The sequence below is a fragment of the Poecilia reticulata genome, chromosome 20, assembly GCF_904066995.2.
Source record: "Poecilia reticulata chromosome 20, P_reticulata-male-v2, whole genome shotgun sequence".
NCBI classification, from domain to species: Eukaryota; Metazoa; Chordata; class Actinopteri; order Cyprinodontiformes; family Poeciliidae; genus Poecilia; species Poecilia reticulata.
In genome coordinates this window covers 2,009,420-2,031,621 of record NC_088849.1, presented here as the reverse complement: position 1 = coordinate 2,031,621, position 22,202 = coordinate 2,009,420, and the positions used below count along the sequence as shown (strand labels likewise).

Genomic DNA, 22,202 nt, shown 5'->3' with positions numbered 1-22,202 from the left:
TGTGCCGATCGATCGGTCACCGATCATAATCGGCTGATTTTCGTGAAAAAGTGCATGATCGGTGATCATTGGCTCTTGTTGCCGATACCGATAACCTGCATCTCATTTCGCAGCCTGCCTGTGCAGCTGGTCTCCTCTTTCCTTCACTCTGCGCAAATGCGCAGCAACAAATCCTAAGTGATGTGGAACTATAACGCACTGAGTGAATGAGGAAGTTTGCGTGTTGCGGCGGAAAATTGAAGCATGTCAAAATGCATCAACACAACGAAGCTAATACGACATAAAACCAATGCCATACATCGAGGCTCACTGCAGTAAAAAAGACATATGGAGGATCAGATAGCAGGTAAAGCAGCGAACAGCTACAAACACTCACCCGGATTAGCATGACGGTCAGAAAGCTAAACAAATAACCCGCAAAATTATTTAAGTCTTCCAGCCGCTGCTACGCGCCACACCGAACCTCTGTTTAAAGCTGCAGCATCTAACCTAAAAAAATTAATTTTACATACGTATTAAAACTTTCGCTGTCCTAACATGAGACAGATAATCTCTAAAAAAAAAAATCGATCTCCTCCCTGCTCTGCATAATTACTCCGCTCAGTCAGAAACAGCCACTCAGAACTAGCAGTAATCAGCTAGCCGCCATGCTAACAGGAAGTTTTCATTCAGTAACTCAGGATTGTTTATTGTAATGGATCCTGTATTTGCCTTTGAATGTTAAGTTTTATACTTGAATTTTTTTGGCAATGTTGAGAGGTTTTATTTTGGGTCTTTGCATTATTTAGCCTCTTCAGAACCTTCATATGTTATCAGTCTGTTAAAGATAGTATTACCGATATCAGTACAATTTAATGAATGCCTGTTTTGTTTTGTTTTATTCTTGGAAAAAGTTATTAAAAACAAGTTTTTGTCTAAATTAAGGTGAATTCATGGTTCCTTATTCCACATAATGTAACCGGTAGTGTTTACGGAAAAAAAAAAAAAAAAAAAATATGTGATCGGAATCGGTATCGGCAGGAAAAATCCTGATCAGCACATCTCTAATAATAATTATATCAGAATATAATAATAAAGCTCTGAAATATATTTAAAAAGCATACTTTAAGTACACTTGAAGTTGTTCCAAAAAAGTACGTATAGTATACTAAAATATATTAGTTGTAATTTAATACTATTTAAATACTACTAAAGTATACCAAGCACAAAATTAGTTGTTCCAAAATAGTACAGTTTAAGTACATCGATAAAAGTATACTAAAGTATGTTAAAATTTAGTATACTAAAGTATACTTTTTTTTCCACCTGGGTCTGCACCGGTGCAGCCAAACCAACGCCTTTAGGAGAAGTCTGAAACCTTTTCATCAGCGACATTAGGCTACCACATGTACATATTTTGACGGGCTTTATAAAGGAGAGCATAGGTTTGGACATCCATCGTGGTGGAGACAGTGACGTCACGTGCAAAGAGTCATATTGTCATATTTGTTTTATTTTATTAAATTGTGTTTATTTAATTGCCTAATTAACCACTACAGGGCTTGATTTGACTATCAATATTATGATAAAAAATGTTATGCTTACTACGGTTACCTTCATGCTGACTAACATATGGTAGTTTGCTATGATAAACACTGTCAGTATCATCTAAGTCTAGATAACGGACATACCCTGGAATGATTGGGGGAGGATTGCTCAACGTCTGCATGGGGGCGGAGCCAGCATCATGTCAGTTGTTTCCTGGAAAGTGATAATACTCAAAGTTCAAATTCTCGTGGGATGTTTTTTTTTTTTTTTTTTTTTTTTTAACTCAGTATATAATAATTTATTTTTTATTTTGTGTCTTTTGATGAAAATGCCGCAACAACTGCATGTAAGTAATGCTAAATCATATGAAAAATAAAAAATCGAATATTTTTAGGAGGTGCTATGACTTTGACAGGGGGAGCTATAGCACCCCCTAAAGCCCCCCTGGCGCCGCCACTGAATTCAACATAAAAGTGTTATCCGTATTGAATTGGGACATAGTAGTGAAAGATGGGACTGAACGGGAAGTGGCCCCGTATAACCTGGATCCTTCTCTGGACAGATGCTTTATTCTGCAGCGGAGGATTTGACAGGAAGCTCTTTGTGATCCAGATTCATGTGACATCTCCGATTGTGTCTCTGTCTATCAATCTGTCCGCTTTCTATTCACCTGGAAGTGAACTCCTCCTTCCTCACTCAGTGAGAGTGAGACTGTCCACGTCTCACTCTCCCTCTCTCCTTCATCTCTCTCTGTCTCCTCCCTCTCTCCGTCTCTCACACTCTGTGCGGAAGAGCACCAGGAGCTGTGAGCAGAGGAAGCGGGAATAAGCTCGCGAGCAGCCGAGCCGTTATGAGCGGGTCAGCGCCTCTCAGCTCTGCCACCGGCTAGCACCGGGAGAAGAGGAGGCGAAGGGAGGAAATCACACTAAAGGGGCTTCTAAATAAATGTCTTTCGCTGTCCATCTGCATCATGCTGTACTTCCAGCTGGTCATCATGGCCGGAACCATCATGCTGGCCTACTACTTCGAGTACACGGACACCTTCACCGTGCACGTGCAGGGCTTCTTCTGCTACGACACGTCGTACACCAAGCCGTACCTCGGGCCGGAGGAGAGCAGCGCCGTCCCGCCCATCCTGCTGTACGCCGTGGTGGCCGGGCTGCCCACGCTGCTGGTGAGTCCACTTCGCTGCTGTCTCATTCATTACAATAAATGAGGAGTTTATTGTCAGCTTGTTGGAACTGCTGGTTTCTCCCCTGGGTGGGTAAAAATGGCAGATAGCCCACTGTTCATCTCCTCACGACGGGGCTTCATGGAAGCAACTGTGTTTACTGGCTTTGTAAAACCTGCCTGAAAATGTGCAAGGAAATCAATAAGGTTTAGCTTCTGGAAAAAGGAATTAGGACCTTTTTTATTACATGTAAATAATATGATGTTCCTCCTGACAGTTATTTCTCCTGCACAACAAGCAGATGCCCATCTGCATTAAAGTCAGCACTCTGAGGTTAATGTCAGAAATCAGAACGTTGCAATTCTGTGAATAAAGTCAGAATTCTAAGAAAATATTTGAACTCTGTCAAGAAAAAGTCACAAATCTGTGATTAAAGACAGAATTCTTTATTTTTTCAGTGTTCATTATCTTATGCTGTAACAAAATGTTGTTTTTGTCAGATGAATTAAAAAACACCAAAACTAAATTTAGTCTTATAGAAGGAACCATAAATTATCAAGAGTATCTCAAACAAGTCATCATACATTCAACAAGCGGTCTTTGATAAAACCACGATCTTTTCAGAATAAATGTAAGGTGACAGACTTGTTGAGTCCAAAGACTATGCTGACGCTATAGAGAGCATTTATATTTGAAATAAAAAGGCCTTCTTTTGACTTTATCATCATTCAGTTCTGAAATATAAGATCTAATTTATTTCTAACTTTTGATGTAAACTAGGTATATGAACTATGATTAGAGTATTTTCCCTTTTTCTGTATATGTACCAGAAATGTCTTAATTGAGAACAAAGTGGAACACAAACTTGACAAACAAAAATGATTCTTAATATTCATTTATAAACAGTTTAGTGGCAAATGTCAAATCAAATAGAAGAGGAGAGTTATCCTGCAGAATAAGGAATTCCCTTTGTTGTGTGAGGATCTGGATAATACTCACAATGACGGCATCTCAAGAAAGAGCATCAGCTAGACTGAAGTCAGTTTGCTGCACTAAGAAAACACGATCTTGAGCTGGATAAGAACTAATCCATCTGAAGGATTACCAGCTGCTGTTGCTCATCAACTATTGAATTCATTCATTCATAAAAATACTATAGGATTAACACACATCAGAAACTGACAAGCTACCAAGTTACATCAGTGTCACTATCTGTGTGAGTGCCTGGGTGTGAATCCTCTTTAAATGCACTGCTATGAATAGCAGGCAGTTTTACCTGCGAGTGTCTGCTGGATAATCAGAGCTCTGCCATCTATCAGCAGCAGCCCGGTGACAGCACAGTTTAGTAACACGAAGCTGAGGAACAGCCCCCAAAAAACCCTGTTTAGAACATGGGTAGGATAAAATAGTGAAACATCTTAAGGTCATTAAGATATCAACATTTCACAGCTTTAAAAGACAAACAGAAATATAAAAATACAAAATAAATATCTTTTATTGTCTGATAGTGGAGAAATTCAGGTGTACCAGCAGGAAGTGGAAGGATGTAGATCAGGGGTGTCCAAAGTTGGTCCTCGAGGCCCAGCATCCTGCATGTTTTAGTTCTCTCCCTAGTGGTAGTAACAACCTCCTCAGCAAGTCAATGTTCTGCTTAGGCCTCTAATGAGCCATCATTTGATGCAGGTGTGCTAAACCAGGGAGAGAACTAAAGCATGCAGGATGACGGCCCTCCAGGACCGACTTTGGACACCCCTGATGTAGACTGACTGAGGTAGACAGTCTATCTAGAAAAGAGACAGAAAACAGAAAAGCTAGAAAAGAGAGTGTACCAAAGGCCAAGTTTACAATGATTAAAAACAGCTAATTCTGATTCAAAAAAATTTGCAACTTAGTAGGATAATTTGATAAATGTAGAAAATATGCACATGTATTTGTGCACTAAAAAACAACAATATTTACAAGAAAAGGAAAACTGCAATAACAAAGTTATAAAGACATTTTCAGTTTAATGCGGGCAGAGGTAAGAGTAAGGACCTGTGCACCAATACAGCACATTTTGCCATGTTAAATCACCACTTGGTTAAATTTAACACTGTCTGTTTGGTCCTCATCAGAAGCAGTGGGTTAAGTGGACTATTTTGTACTGTTACAATTTCAGAATTAAAATTAAAAGTAAAACTTTCACTAGCTAACAGTGTTAATAAAACAATCAAATTACTGGAGAGTAAATGTGATCATAAGAATTAATACGTTACTCTATTGTAACAAATCAACTCTGATTCTTATACTTTTAAACATTGCATTGAGTTATTGAAGGTTAACACCGGACACTCAACTCCAGTTCATTTTACACATACCGAGTTCATTATTTACTCCCTGTCAAATTCTACCACTGCACAGATAAATATGTTATATATTATATACTTTTGTAATGTCAAATTGCATCTATCAATTATTATACTTTTAAAATAAGACATAAGAGAATATTTTTTTGTAATTATATCCCTAGAATAGCGGTTCTCAACGTTTGCAGTACCGCCCCCCAGGGGGCGTTCAGAGGACGGCAGGGGGCGCTGGCGGAAATTTTTACAAAAGGGGGGCGCTGGGATGCCTTTAGGGGGCGTTTGGTCGAAGGTAAACTTTACACCTTAAATGCACAACAATATCAGTTTAGACTTTAAGCAAAACTGTATTTTTGAGTAAAACTGTATTTTGTAACATTAAATCACGCTTGGCTGCAACTGTATCGATGGCAGCTCTTCTTCTATTCAGTGTTTGTAGCTTTTGGCGCAGCTCCGCTCCGCATCAGTTCAGCGTTACACCGACTGATGACGTTGCTGTGATTCACTTTGTCTGGTATTTTTGTACATATGTTTTGTCAGTTCTGTGATCATGTCAAAGCAGCAACTTATATTAAAAAGTGTTTTATTTCCGTTTGAAGACTGCCGGCTTCCATGGAAGGACAACAGAAAATCACTCTTATAAACATGTAATTACTAAAATCACGATACCCTCACTGTGTATCCCTCTTAAAAATGAACATATTTAAATAAAGAAATCCTTCCATGGGTGATACCACGGTAGAGAGCGTTAATTTTATAGCGTTAACACCGGTGCTGCAAGTGGTCGGGTATGAAATGGGTGTGATAGAACGGTACCCCGGCACTTTTAAATTTCAATAATCAGAATACCGAAATTGTTCCCGTTGTTCTAAAAAGTTTATGTCAGTCTGCCTTTTCCCCATCGATACATTTCCCGAATGCTGTGCACCATAGGGGGTTAAAAAAAAAAAACCGACGCACACATTGCCCAAAACTCTGAAACAGGAGAAGCTGCCCAGGTGGAAAAAAAAGTATACTTTAGTATACTTCAAACACTTAAATTTGTGAAAGTACACTTTAAGTATACTAAATATTAAGTGTACTACCTATAGGTATATCTGAAGTATACTAAAAATACGCTTGTACCAATTTCGAAATTAGAACTTTATACACACTTAAACATAATTGTACCAAAATACACTTTTAATATATTAAATAAAAGTATACTTTAAGGGAACAAAATATGAATATGTATGAATTTTTAAGTGCCTTAATAATCTTTTACTATTTATTAAAATTGCATACAATAAAAAAATTATAATCATGATGTAATTTTTAAGAAAGTACCCAATCAATTTTCAGATGTGTGATGTAACTCTTTCCCTCCTCGCCCCCTCCTGTTATCCATGGAGTTGTGGAGCTGAGCTCTCCCAAGGACATTCCTCGATAAACACCTCTATCGGACTTTGCCAGAAACCTCAGCAACCTAGTTTCATGGCCCTTTCATGTCACCGCCTTCACTCTCGTCTCCGTTTTGCCTTTTGTTTTGTCTGAATGTTGCCATTTGCCCTCATGTGTCCTTTCCTCTTTTTTGTTTCTTTCCTTTGGTCTGTTATTTTGTTTGTATGTCCTTTTAATTCATGTAAAGCACTTTGAATTGCTTCGTTGCTGAAAATGTGCTATATAAATAAAATTACCTTACCTTACCTTACTAGGTAATGCCAGGGCATCAAAGGGAAACACCTGAGAAGGAGACACAGGGAGATGATCACTACAGGAACGGAGCTTGGTCAGAGGTTGAGCCTGTACTATTACTGGCTAACACTCTGGGAAGATGTGTCGGCAGCTCCCTCCAATTATACTCCTCCAGATGACGGGATTGTTGTCAGGTGTGCTGATCAGCATACACTGACACACGCCCTCAGGTGGTAACCCTCAGGTCGCTCTCTGGTGGAAAACACTGACAACAGCCATTCCAAAACCCCGAAACCCAACAAACTCTAGATCAATGACACAATTTAAGTCACCCCCTAAAATTAGCAATTGAGAATCCAAAAACGGGAAGCTGCTCAATAATCTATTTGCAAACTCAGCATCATCAATGTTTGGAGCATATATGTTTACCAGAAGAACCTTTTTTCTGCATTAATATTCCAGCAACTATCACATATCTGCCATATTTATCAGCTGTTCATCAGTGGGCGAGAATTTTACTGTTTTCAAAATGGCTACTCCTCTTGATTTAGAATTAAAATCTGAATAAAAAACTTGATTCATCCAAGAGCAACGTAACCTATTGTCATCCTTAATGCGAAGATGAGTCTCTTGTAAAAACACTATCAAGGGTTTTAACAGCTTAAGGTGGGAAAAAAAAAACTTTTGATCTTTTAACAGGGTGACCCATGCCCTTGATGTTCCATTTAATTAAACAAAGATAAGTGCCTGATCCTGCCATACCGGGGTCTACAGTGGTATTAACCATTTAAGAAAATGAAAATAAAAACAACCATAAAGAGCTGAGATGGACCTCCCCACAACCCATGCCCAAAAATAAACCCATAACAAAGCAGCACCCAAAGTCTCGATAAAAACAGAGCAATGGAGACGGCTATACACGGCAGTTATTCACAATAAAACGTGAACATGGAGATAAAGCAGAGCAAACAGATACAGAAGTGTATTTAACAAAAAGTGACTAATAACCCCCACCAGCCTCCAAATTAGAATACTAGTATGTGCATTATTATGCTACTTTAAGATTATTTTTATTATATTGCAACAAGATTGAGAACCGCAAAATCCATATATAATGGAGAAAAATACTACATAACAATAAATATATATGTTTATATAATGTATAGATGCTCACGAGCATTACTAATTTCTAAACTGAACGAGATATAACCATATCTTTAATATCCAAGTGATATAAATAAACCTCAAGTCTGAATGAAAGTTAAGAACGATATATTCACTGGAGATGCTCCGATCAGGTTTTTTGCTGCCGATTCCGATACCGATCACCCATGAGGCCGGTCTTTGCCGATCACCGATCTCTGCAAATCACCTGGATTGGCTGTTAATTTTTCACTTTAGGTATAAATACTACATGATCTGGCAAAATGGAAAGATGATCTGGCAATAAAGACACCTAATTTAGATATAAATTACAAAATATTTGCAGGCACAATACAGCAACTATTCCGTCAAAAGGACAACTGAAAAACCTGCAATCAGTAAAACAATATTTAACAGTAAGGCTCTCAGTACCATAAATTATGCACAAGTCAAATCTCACAACACTGCCTATATCAAATAATCCATCCATCCATCCATCCATCCATCCATTTTCTTCCGCTTATCCGGGGTCGGGTCGCTGGGGCAGAAGCTTCAGAAGGGAGGCCCAGACTTCCCTCCCCCCAGCCACTTCTTCCAGCTCCTCCGGGGGAATCCCAAGGCGTTCCCAGGCCAGCCGAGAGACGTAATCCCTCCAGCGTGTCCTGGGTCTTCCCCGAGGCCTCCTCCCGGTGGGACGTGCCCGGAACACCTCACCAGGGAGGCATCCAGGAGGCATCCTTACCAGATATCAAATAATGTCAAGAAAAAATAAATATTCATTCAGAATCAAATGCAGGTTGCATCAAAATAAACAATATTGAGTTACTAAATCAAAACTTCCTGACAGCTTGGCTAGCTGAGTAATGCTGGCTCTGATTGGCTGGTTGTGACTGAGCGGAGGCATCGATTTTTTTTTTCTTCCAGAGATTATCTATCTCATGTCATTACATAGCGAATGTTTTAATGCATATGTAAAATCATTGTTTAAGTTACGTACTGCAGCTTTAAGTAGCTGTTCGGTGTGAGAGTTCACTGAAATATTACTACCTGTAACGCGTAGCGGCGGTCCAACAGCGGGAGCAGAACCAGAGTCTTACACCGCCAGCTCGTTTATTTAAATTATTTTTCGGGTTATTTGTTTAGCTTTCTGACAGTGATGCGCTTCCGGGTGAGTATTAATAGATGTGCGCTGCTTTGCTTGCTATCTGATCGCTCCGGATGTCCCTTTTTTTCCCTGCAGTGAGCCTCGACCTAGCCAAACTCCGTCAAATGTTTGATTCTTAAAAGTCATATTAGATTCGTTGTGTGCATTTTGACATTCTTCACCCCCAAGGTATTTCTTCGGTGCAAACTTACTCTAAGAGCGTTATAGTTCCTTGCCACATCACTTAGGATTTGTTGATGCGCAGTGTGAAGGAAAAAGGAGATCAGCTGCACATGCAGGCTGCGAAATGAGATGCAGGTGATCGGCAACAAGAGACAATGATCGGCGATCACCGATCATACACTTTTTTATGGAAATCGGTTGATTATTATGAGTGGCCGATCGATCGGCACACCTCTAATATTCACCCAAACACAGTCTATGACCAGGGCTCATTAAGAGCGAATAGGGCTCCCTCAGAAATCAAAGTCTGAACGTATTGCTTTGAGTCCTCGGATGCAGTAAACTCCTTTACAACTCCATTGTAAGTAATGCGCCCGGGCAACCTTCGCAATGTGATCCAGAAAAATTGATATAGTCCTGGCTCTGACTTTAATCCACTGGCGCTCCCTCGCAAGACGTAAAATGTCCTGACAGTCACTGTAGTAATAAAGCCTGCACACGATTACTCGAGGTCGTTCGCCTGTTTGGGTTTGGGTTGAAGAGAGCGATGAGACCAGTCCACCAGCGGTTCCTTTTCCAGTCCAAGCGCTTCCTTCAGTAGTGCAGCCACGACGGTAGGTGAGCATCACCCCGCCCTCCTCCACGCCGATGATCCTGATATTTTTGCGGGGCGATCTTGACTCTTAAGTCCTCACACTTGTCTTCCAACATGGTGACTTTAGCCATAAGCTGCTCCAGAGTAGATTTTATACTGGCAATGTCGTCAGTGCAACCAGTGAGCGCCTCACCCAGATCCCCCACCGTAGCCGTTAGTTTTCACTATGCAAGTACCTTGCTTTACCTCAGCTTTAATGGATGACAACGCATCTCCAAGAACCTCTTGAAGTTCCTTCTTAATAATGCTGGCAATATCTTCTTTCAAAGAAGACAATAGTTCGAGCTTTACGGTGTCGCCGTCCGGGTTCATCTGAGTCGGAGCGACACATGGGTCTACCAGCAAAGAAACCGAGGCCTGTGAGCATGACTTTAGCTGTGTCTGAAAAGTACGAGATTTTTCCCTTCCTGACATTGCCACGTGGTGCAAAAATATATACACAGGACCAGAGTGCAACAAAGTAGATAACAAAGACTTGGTTTACAAGGAAAAGCACAGTTGAATAAGAATTTTAAATGAAATTGGCAGGAGTTACCACCACCCATGATCTACTCCATTGACCGCTTTCAAATAAATCTTTTAAACAAGGCCACATGGGTGGCGCAGGTCTTCTGGATGACTACCGTTGGTGGACTTCATTTTGGCCTTGCTATTGTTACTTTACCACTTTGCAGTGGTTCAGTGGACCAATTCCTCTTTCTCCATTGATTACTTTCAAACTAGCAAACAAATCAAAAAAGCACAATGCGACTTGGATGTAAAGTGTATCGCAATGCTTCATAGAAATGTAGTTACTGTAGAATCTTTTCGTAAAAGTCATAAGTACCTATGATTAAATCTACTTAAATAAATTGCAGATAAATTAAACATTTACTTAAGTAAGAACAAGTACTTTGTTACAACCCACCATGGGAGACATATAACATGTTAAGAAATTGAGCCCCTCCCTGAGCTACTATTGCCGACTGAAGAAATACACCAAAAACATCCAATCAGAGCCAGGAGGTGAGTCTTGATAAGGACAATCATTGTCATGAACATGCTGCTAAATGTGCTAATGTAATAACTCATTACAGGAAAACCGTTTATATAACGTCATTGGTTGCCATGCTAACCAGCCTTAGCATTCACAACAGACTACTGATGACTGTAGCTTAGCTGAGAGCAAGGGAGGGAGACAGGGAGATTGGACAGGTGAGAGCACACACAAGCATGACTGTGAGAGCCAAGGCTCACCCCCTCTGATTGGTTGTTTTTATACAGCACTGGGAAAAGGTGGAAAAGCTTGATTTTTTTTTCACAGATTATCTGTCTCAATACTGTCATAACATGGTAATACAGACCAGGGTGCAGAATCTCTCCTCTCTTGGACTGAGTCCCACACTGGAGAACTGGATTCTGGACTTCCTGACCAACAGACCTCAGGCTGTCAGGATCCACAGCACCGTCTCCTCCTCCATCACCCTTAGCACTGGCTTGCCGCAGGCAGCATGCTCAGCCTCTCCTATCTGTCTGTCTGTCACACTGTGTAACAGCACCTTTACTGTTAGACTGAGTGACATTATCAATCTGAAAAGATGATTAAAGATGCCAGTAGGCCTTTAATCTAAAATCATATATTTTAGCTTTGAGTTAAATTTTAAAGCAAACATTTCTACCATTTTTGCCAAGCAAAATGATTCTTACATCAGCAGTGGTTGCACATTTCTGCTGAAACCATCCCAATCAGCTTCAACCACACACTGCAGGATCCGATAGCCTCCTTCTTTCACTTGCATAATATATCTTTGACAACTATTATCTTAAAACCATAATGTTCAAATTATTGAATGATGCTCTCTGGAATTTACAGAGTGGAGACAAAATGGGATGGTCCTCCATCTTGTCTCAAGAGTCTGTTAAGCCATTTCTATTGCTCACATGGAAGCCAGTGTTGTTTTTCCATCTAACATCTGTTGTGGCTACAAACCTGATTACCCTGCAGATGGAGAAATATGGAGCCAGTAGAAATGACAGTGGAAGCTGTCTGGAGGGAGGCTAAATGACCTGCTAAACCTTGTCCTGTGGTGCACTGCTGATGATGACAGATGAGCGTCCTTGCATAGATTTGTATAAAATGAAATAAGTGACGGCTTAAGGATGAAGGATGGAAGAAAAAAAGAGTGCACAAGTTCAACATCACTAAAAGAGCAGTTTAGTCAATAAGCCATAAAAGGATGGCCTGATCACACCGTCCTGCTGCAGCCTGCAGGGAGCAGGTCCACTCAGACAGATATGAACAGAAAGCAGAAAACACAGGGAGATATCCATCCATCCATTTTCTTCCACTTTTCCGGGATCGGGTCACGGGGGTAGCAGCTTAATAAGGGAGGCCCAGACTTCCATCTCCCCAGCCACTTGCTCCAGCTCCTATAGGGGAATCCCAAGGCGTTCCCAGGAGAGCCGAGAGACATTGTCCCTCCAGCATGTCCTGGGTCTTCCCTGAGGCCTCCTCCCCGTGGACGTGCCCGGAACACCTCAAAACGCAGGCGTCCAGGAGGCATCCTTACCAGATGCCTGTGTCACCTCAACTGGCTCAAGCTCCCTATCTCCCTTGTGGAAAACTTATTCTCCACAGAAATAGGTTTTCTGTGGAGAAAACCTATTTTGGCCACTTGTATCCGGGACCTCGTTCTTTCGGTCATGACCCAGAGCTCATGACCATAGATGAGGGTAGAAACGTAGATCGACCGGTAAATCGACAGCTTTGCTTTTTGACTCGGCTCTCTCTTCACCACGACGGACCGGTACAGCACCCGTTTCACTGCAAACGCTGCACCAGTCTGCCTGTCAATCTCCCGCTACCTTCTTCCCTCATTCGTGAACAAGATCCCCAGATACTTAAACTCCTCCACTTGGGGCAGGACACACACCCCAACCCAGAGAAGGCATGCTACCCTTTTCCGGCTCAAGTCCATGGCCTCGGATTTGGAGGCACCGATCCTCATCCCAGCCGCTTCACACTCGGCTGCGAACCGCTCCAGCCAGAGCTGCTGATCACGACCCAATGAAGCCAACAGGACCACATCATCCGCAAAAAGCAGAGACGCGATCCTAAGGCCACCAAAACGGATCCCCTCAACACCTTGGCTGCGCCTAGAAATTCCATCCATGAAAGTAATGAGCAGAATCAGTGACAAAGAGCAGCCCTGACAGCCCATATCAAAGGACCCGGTACCCCATACTCCCGGAGGACCCTACACAGTACACCCGAGGGACGCGGTCGAACGCCTTCTCCAAGTCTACAAAACACATGTAGACTGGTTGGGCGAACTCCCATGCACCCTCCAGGACCCTGCTGAGGGTGTAGAGCTGGTCCAGTGTTCCACGGCCAGGATGAAAACCACAGTGCTCTTCCTGAAACCAAGGTTCAACTATCTGACGGACTCTCCTCTCACAGGGAGATAGTTAGGGACTAAACAGGTAACACATTGTGACTGTGGCACTGTCAGCTCCTGTTAAGCTGATGAGGAAGTGGACAAATGGTCTTTGGCTCTCAATGCTGCTAAGCCAATTCTGCAGTCTGACCTTGGACCTCAACCCTTTCCCAAAGATGGTTTCTAAACATGTTGGGCAGTTGGAGGAAATAAGGACAGATACAAGGATTAAATAAAACTCACTGTGGTTCTTTTTAAAACAATTGCAACTCTTTTTTTTGTGAGTAGTTATAATTCCAGAATTTCAAACTTGATTACTAGAAAATGAGTTGCATTTTCTAGTAATTACTAGTACTCTCAATTTAAAATTATTCTCACAAAATTTCATGCTCATATTTTCTATAAAATGTTAAAGACTGTGTCTAAAAAAATGGTGGCGAACATTTGTCTTGAGAAAAAGCTAAACTTCCCTACTGTTTTCCTGAGACATAGCACTGTGGCTCCCAGAATGGAAGAGCTACCATCTGATAGAAACAGGCAGCTGGGTTACTAAGGGACGGGTGCATCACATGAACTGGTCAGTTATCCATCTTTCCGAGACAAGCTGATGAGGACTTCAACATAATAGGAATACTTCTAGACTTCCACACATAAACAGCAAGACTACAGGCACAGATTCATTCACATCTGGCTGTTCAGTGGATGATAGAATGAAACAGTGGAGTAGAACGGAATGAGTAGAATTATCACTTGCTGTCCACTGTTGTCCACTGGCCCCAGCTGGAGAATGGAGTGGACCGTCCACTTATCTATAATGAAATCCACAGGAGAGGATGTCAAGGAGGTCACTGTATCATTAACCAGCTGATCCTCTACCTAAAACAACTCAAGTTTGATCATCATTACCAGATTATTATTACTTAATATTAATCCCAAGAAATCCAAGCTGAACATGGAGACACAGTTGACCACAGTGATGTTAGAAGGCACAGGCAAGGATCTGAACCCTGTGGGAGGATGTTGGACGGGTTATGGAACATTTTTGCAGCTATAGCAGTCTCAAACCAGCAGCAAGCAGACAAATAAACATATAGCATTACCTGCCACACTGTCGACTCCTGCTGGGAGAACCAGTTGCCTCCAAGACCACACAACAGACATTTGTGCACAAACATGTGCACACTTGGATGCACTGTGTTATATTAGTTGGCTGAATGTCATATATGTGGATGTTCAGCCCACTGGAAATATCCAGACCAGTAATGGTTTGGGAGTTGTTGGTTCAAATCCCAGAGGATAGAACCTCTGAATTAAACATTAACTCCTTAGTAGGCTGAGTGTGAAACCAGCGAGAAGCACATTTCCTGGATCAGAACCACTATGCGCCATCAGGAGCATCCTGGCAAAAGAAGCAAATCAGCCACACGTCTTAGATCAGAGGTGCCCAAAGTCGGTCCCCGAGGGCCGACATCCTGCATGTTTTAGTTCTCTCCCTGGTTTAGCACACCTGAATCAAATGGTGGCTCATTAGAAGGCCTAAAAAGAACACTGACCTGTTGAGGAGGTTGTTACTACCACCAGGGAGAGAACTAAAACATGCAGGATGCCGACCCTCGAGGACCGACTTTGGGCACCACTGGCTTAGATAATGTGGGTCGTTCCTCAGTGAGAGCACAATAAATGGACTCCCAATCCAAACGTAGCATTGCATTTTTTTTCTACTCCCTTCCTCCAAAGATCATTTAGAAAATGCCCCCCTGAATCATCTGGTGCATCTTCTGTCTGTGGTTAAAGACACCAGACTGTAAGATGTGTTACTACATCAGAGTCGCATCAGTCAGCTAGTTGCTGACTGTCCTTGATCAGCAGAACCTAAATCAGCAGTCATCAGTTTTCAGGTTTTTTTTCATATCTTTCACAGAGGCGAAAATCACACAGTGGAAAAGAGTTTTCAGATAAACTTGTGACAGCAAGAGGTTGGTGAGGACTCTAAAGCAGGGACATCTGTATAGACAGTATCTTCTGAACTAAAAAAAAAAACCTCAACACATAACCATTAGTGCCCCATGTTCACATAGAAACAATGTTTAGATGATCCTAGAAAGGTTTTTTTAAACGAGTTCCTGAATGGAAATTTCTCCCTGTCGTATTCATGTGAACAATGAAAACATGTGTTTTGTAGACATAGCCCAGTTTCTACTTTGACCTATAACCCCAAACATGTCACAAATAACAGGTGGATTACGTTTGTCTTATAGTTGATTAGCTTTATAATTCAATGCGACACCAAGAAGAAGTTTCTATGTCATCACTACTTACAAAGACTTCACTTGTAATTTGTTGGTCTCCCTCTGGTTCTTGTTTTCTTGTGTTTTTTTACTGCTAACCTTTATGTGCACATGCCATGTTCCATGTTTGAATAGAAACATGTCTGCATAGGGTCGCAACTACATATTATTCAAGTGGATGCGAACACATAAATTGGCACTTCCCCCCCCCCCCCCCCCTAGCCTGAAGGAAGGTACGTGAAGGTGAAGGAACACGCGCTAGATTTCTTCTCAGGTGGATGCGTACACAACATATACTCGCTCTACCTATCCCCCACCCCCCAACATGAAGGTACGTGAAAGGTAAAACATGCTACATTTACCCCGTTATGGGCGTGAGGTGAAGGAGCGCTGCCCCCTCCAGACTGGTGCAGTGCCCCTATGCGCTGCATGCCCACTTTTTGCACCACTGTATGTCAGAAAATGTATGTTTTACATTTTCTGACAACCTGTTTTAGAAAACAATGTTCCTCTGCTGATGGACCTAACTGAGCAAAACAGCTGCTCAAATAATTATCTAACTAATAAACTGTAAATAAGACCAGTGATTTATGTTTTTGGTTGAACTCCCGTGTTATGGAATTAGTTCTTGTGAAAACATAAAGCATGTGTTCTCTTTCCAGTTCAGTTAGCCAATACTTTGTTCCGGTGGAAGCCAGAAGCAAGTGATTACTGTATTTAGTGATTTGTAATAATCTGCTTCTCTGTCATTTAAGAATGAATGCAGATAAGACACAAGAAATCATGTTCCCATCTGACAAGAACTACAGCATGAGCTAATATTGTTTGCTCATAGCAATAATGTGATACTAAAGAGAGCTGAGAGGAAAATGGGTTTCATGAAGTATGGTTCTAGTTGTTGAATAATGGCTGCTGTTATCTTTATCTCTACAGCTGCAGCACAGCCCCAGTGACAAGAAGACACTGTTCTGTGTGCAAATAGAAAAACGAACCAGAAATATGTTCGGTATTACAAAACAATAATGAAATAGGGCAAAGCCTGAGTATCATTTCAGTTTAACCAGACTGGAGCTGGACGTCTCTGAGTCTTAGCGGTTATTAAAGTTTGTTAGTCATTAAAACATATAGACATCCAGGTTTCCCTCAGAAAACTAAGCTGGGTGGTCAAGAACAATGTTCTTCTGCTGTCTCGTGTGTTGTTTATGGTCAAACAGTAACAACATACTTAGAAGGCCCTGGTTTTATTTTCCAGTCTGTTGTGCTGTCCTCCAGAGCAAAAAATCCACCCAGGTATTCATTTCTAGATTCCAGCGTTCACACAGCAGTAGTTTTATCCTTCAGGCTATCAGACTCATTTAAAAAAGCTAAATCTCATCACATAAGCTCTCCCTTCTCCTGCAGTACTCCCTCCCCCTCATATGTTTCAGTGTATTCCACAGATGTGCAGATGGAGCCCACAGTCTCATGAGTTCAGTGTCGTGTAATATATAGTGAGAAAATATTCATATGAACTGAATTCTGTGATTTGTCTCTGATCTTTTTTTGCCATTAGATCACAATCACTGAGACAGTGCTGTTCCTGGTCCAGTACACATCCAAAGAGTTTGATCGCTCAGAGAAGATAGTGGCAACTGGCGACTGCTGTTACCTCAACCCTTTGGTGCGCAGAACCTTCCGGTTTCTCGGTGAGGCTCTCATTTTTTCAGAGAAAATGAAATCAACCTCTCCAGCTCTTTTCTAGTTACGCTGACCAATCAAAGCTGCACTCACACATTCACACACTCATACCACAATCTGTAGTCAACATAGTCTGGAGGTGCTAACTGGGATCAATCCCACAACTTTCCAGTTAAAACTACTCTTCTCAATAAAACACTGGCTTCCCAAATACAATGGGAACATTTTCAAAGGAGTCATTGCCGAACCAATTTATTTTACCCGAGTTAAATTTACTGGAAATGTTTTATAGCCCATTCTCAGACCCAAACATCTATAAACTGTTCACATTCTGAGAAACACAACACATGTCTTTTGTGACACTAAGCACTTTAATCTAAACAGTTTTCCTTTTGATTTTTGATATCTCTACTTTACAAGGCTAGTAGCATTTCCTGGTTATATTTTTGCCTTTACCTGTAAAGAATAAAAGGAAACATTATCTAGCATGTGGCATTTATTATCTGCTGCTTTTCAGGGGTCGGGTCCGGGGTAACGATGTGTCCTTCATGAACAATCACATTCTTTCCTCGGCTCTTTACCTTGAACCAAGAACTGGAGTCTCAGTGGAAGTGGCCCTTTAGTTTTTACAACTTTGCTTGCTTATAATGCTTTGCACATATCAATAGTTATTTGCTATTGAATTTAACATGATTTTCATTTAATCTGCAAAAAAATGCAATACAAGAAAGGGTTTATGTTTTATAGAAATATATGTTCAGCTCCTCTGAAATTCTAAGACTTTCCCACACTCTTTAAACAGATATGTTAATATTAACACAAATTGTGTCAAAACTCAACACAGTGATGTGTGTAAAAAAGACATCAATTTGTGTTAAATTCAAGTTATTGTGTTAAGAGTATTTAACACAATAATTGTGTTCCTTTACCACAGTTATTGTGTTAAATAATTTTAACACATCAGTTGCGATAAACTAAATATGTTGAATGTTTGGATTAAAGAAGTGGAGCTCAGGCGATGCCTACCTCCAGCTGTCATTGGGAGGTAGGTGGGTTGCCATTAGGCAACACAGAGACAGAAAACCATCCACTCACAGCGAAGGACAATTTTAGAGTAACAATTAACAGTCATGTTTTTGAATTGTGTGAGGAAGCTGGAGTACCAAAGAGAATCCACACATGCACTGGAACATGCCGCCATGATGTGATGTGAATATGGACCCAAATGCAGCAGGCGAGGAAGCAGGAAGTAAGATGAAGATGATTTTAATGGCGAATAAGCAGCTCACACAGTCCAAGGAACATGCAGCTCGGCAGAGCAGAAGCTAGGCTCAGCGCCGGTAGCAATTGCTAATTGTTTTGTGTTAACACAACAGGAAAAAGCTGACGCCGTAACAGGACTTAACCAGTACAACTGTTACGACAAAAAGACTGACCGGTGACACTACTGGCTAGACACGACTACGGTCCGACAAGAGACAAAGACAACAGGTGGGCTTAAATACACATGGAGACAATCATGGGAAACAAGGAACAGGTGACACTAATCAACGAGTAGCCAGGACAACACAGAGGCACTACAGAACACAAATCTAAAACACAGAAAAACTCAAATCAACTTAGAAAAACCCAAATCCTAACACATGCAGCTTCATGCAAAGATTTGAACCAAAGATCTTCTTGCTGCAAGGTTAAAGTGCCTGTCTGTATGGTTTTTTGCCATACAGACAAAAAACTAGCTTGAGCTAAATCTGGTGCAAAGCCTCTTTTATTCATGTCTTTTGCATATTGAGGCTGTCAAATAAAGTAACAAACAAAAAACAAATTAACAACAACAAGCAGCTGCTTCAATTGACTGTTCTTCCTGTGGAAAGTTCCAGAACTGCAGACATCCACAGAGTAATGTGATTGCTCAACAGTTTAACACATATTCTGTGTCCAGTTTTTTTTAACTAAAACAACTCATAATATGTAGAAAACAACACAAGATGTGTTTATTTGATGATAGCACAGAACATGTGAAGGTAAACACCACATTTCAGAGTGCAGGCAACATTCAAATGGCCATATCTTTGTCATATTTTCATTTCTATGTGTTTGGCATTATTAGAAAGCTTAGAATACACACTTTCTGAATCTGTAAATAAGTCAAAATACCTCCCAGGACACTTGGTCCTTGTTTTGTCATGGTCAGTCACAGTTTATCCAGTCTGGGATCCGGTTTCAACAATGGTCTCTTCTGGTCTCCCAAGACGTCTGTTCCTTGTGAATGCACAGGCACCTCATCTCGTCTCCGTGTGAACAGGGCTTCAGCAGTACCAGAACTTTCCACTTAATAACACGTACCACATCGGCACATAATGGCTGAAGAGAAATGTGTAAATGAAGTTTTGCACCTGATGTTGCTGTGAATGTGGGAAAGCAGTGTTGCCACTGGCAAAGGATGTGTTATGGAATACACTTCTGTGCTTTAATTAGAATGCAGACTGAGATATGTTTGATCTTTGAAGAAAATCAAGCACGACCCAATCATTAATTAGAAAATGACTGACTATTGCTGCTATATATAAACTTTAAAATCTCTATTTTTCTTGGAAATATTATGATGTATTTAATTAAAGAGAAATTAAGCCAGAATTAATTACTAGAACAATGTGTACTATTGCTGGAGTGATAATCAATCCGCTTAACCTTTGACTCATTGGGCTTAAGACATATACAGCATCCAACCATAATCTTTGAAATTGTTTCTGTATGACCAACAAGATATTCTTTTATAAGTGAGTCTGAGACAACAAATTGTTGGTTAATTCCATCAGTTTTAGCAATGTTGCTAAAAAATTAGGCTTTTTAAAAATGTGATACTTATTTTAAAGCATTTGTAACATTTGATCACATAGCACATTTCTTATCACAAAAGTTTAATGAAAACAAAGTCTAAAAACAAAATAAAAGAACATGAAGACTAAAACTAAATCATAAAAAATTTCTGAATAAGTAGTCTTCTGCTGCCCTCAAAATGAATCAACACAATGTAAAGACAAGAAAACTGTTTTAGAAGTTCTCTCTGGCTGCCTGATCAGATGATCAAACTTGACAAAAACAGAAAGACAGACAGATAATCACCAGAGTCACACAGCAGGTCCACTTGACCCCCTCCTGTGTGTTTCTGTCCAGAGAGTGCACACACACACCTGGATCATCAGCATGTCTCTCTCATTATTCTCCCAACTCTCTGCTTTATCTTGTCTGGCTTAGGATTCTTATTAGCATTGAGAATGGAAAGACTGTCATGTTTCTATAAAGAGAAGTAGCAGATTGTTGTCCTGCAGCAGGTGTGTAAGCAGTCCACATGTTTTGATCTTGTAACTGTTCTCTTGTGTAATTCACCACAGTGAGTTTAAAACAGCATCAGCAGGGACATCCAACATTTCCCTCCAAATCCTCCCGACATCAAGCAGAAGTCAAACGCTTTCAGGTCCTGCTTCATTTCAAATGTCCTGCTTTATTTTAGCTAATAGCAAAACTCACATGTGTTTCACTCAGTGTGACTACTTCTGCTCTGCTTTTGTATATCTGCATGTGTGCCAGACAGAGCTGATTTATTCCCACTGGTTTCTGCATCTCCGTCTGCAGTGGAGCGGCAGCCTCATGTGCTCAGCCATCTCGCAGCTTCACAGCCCTCTCCTCTCATTCATGCCTACCCAGGCTTTGCATAATGACTCAGTGTGGCTGCGCTGTTCGGGAGAGATTAAATTTAGAATAGAGCTAAGGGCCGTGGAGCTATCACACACTCCACCAGTGTCTTCAGCTGCATGCATTCAGAGCTTTATGTTGATGCACAGTACACTCAGTCAATCAGTAAGATACTAAGCCAGGGGCGGGCAATCCTGGTCCTGGAGGGCCGGTGTCCTGCAAGTCTTAGATGTCTCCCTTGTCAAGATGTGGTGTTTGGGAGGTGGTGAGGATGAGACCCATGTTGTTTAATGATGAAGCTCAATATTACTGATGGGCTATCTGAATCCAGGCTTCAAGGCTTGTACCGAGTAAAAAGGGGGCGTTTCCGATGAAGCCCCGCTTCGAGGCTTGTGTCCTTAGACATAAGGATAGACGCCTCATGGACCGCTCTCGCCTATTGTCGCTGACGAGATTTAGGGCGGCCATTTTGGAGCGGTCCACCACTCCACTCAGCTTATGTGTTTAGCAGGCAAAATGACGTATCAGCGCATTTAATCGATAATAACACACATTTTTTGTTACTGGAAACCATATTCAAACATTATCAATGCTACATTTATAAACAATTGTATTATTTAAGTATGTTTTTAATACATAGTTCAGCATATTTAAATATTAGTGGCTATAACAATAGAATAGGAATGGAATATTCTGATATCGATGTATGATGAGCATATTACAGAGCACTCAGCCGTGAATAATTCATTATGAACAGCTGTGTATATAATTTATTATAATAATACATATTTATATAACTATACAAACACAAACAAATAATGATTAATACTGAATAATGTATAATGGATACATGTTTGTTTATATATATATATATATATATATTATTTTTATTTTATTTTCAGCCGACGAGTTCTAGCTTCAGAGAGATTCAGCAGCTGAGATTGAGTCCAAAATCCGATGTGAGATTCATCCGTGCTGCAGTGAATCCGTCTCTCTTTATAGATTCCTCTTCTTCCTCACATCGTGTCTTTATGAAACTTTCAAAACAAAAACGGAAGATTTGGGATGTATCTTGTGAAATAGTTAAATAATTACATAATAATAGTGTTTACCACCTGCGTAAACTTTGCTGGTGAATGTTATAACACAAGTTTTATAATGTATGTTATATTGTTTCTTTTCTAATATAGGCTCTTGTGTCAGATAATCTAAGTCAATTTTGGAGAATAATTCATTTTTTTAGATTTACGGTATCTCAATTATCCTCCATAGCGGCTGAACCTGGT

At 40.7% G+C, this 22,202-nt stretch overlaps 2 protein-coding genes across 14 annotated transcripts in view; one reads left to right on the top strand and one right to left on the bottom strand.

Annotated features, from left to right (window-relative positions):
- Positions 1-6,838, bottom strand: part of plppr4b (phospholipid phosphatase related 4b) — a 69,633-nt gene extending 62,795 nt beyond the window's left edge. Inside the window, exon 1 of one of the 2 annotated variants that reach the window (XM_008438532.3) lies at positions 6,727-6,838. The gene's annotated coding sequence lies outside the window, so the exon portion shown is untranslated. Of the gene's footprint in view, positions 1-6,721 lie in introns of both variants that reach the window. The other variant, XM_081601458.1, reaches the window with a different exon arrangement.
- plppr5b (phospholipid phosphatase related 5b) overlaps positions 1,459-22,202 on the top strand; it is a 107,283-nt gene continuing 86,539 nt past the window's right edge. For 6 of the 12 annotated variants that reach the window (XM_017301829.2, XM_081601465.1, XM_081601464.1 and 3 more), the window contains exons 1-2: positions 1,465-2,701; positions 17,096-17,228. In XM_017301829.2, the coding sequence (XP_017157318.2) occupies positions 2,498-2,701; positions 17,096-17,228 (337 nt within the window). In that variant the 5' untranslated portion in view covers positions 1,465-2,497. Of the gene's footprint in view, positions 2,702-17,095; positions 17,229-22,202 lie in introns of all 12 variants that reach the window. The other 6 variants (XM_081601461.1, XM_081601460.1, XM_008438527.3 and 3 more) reach the window with 5 other exon arrangements.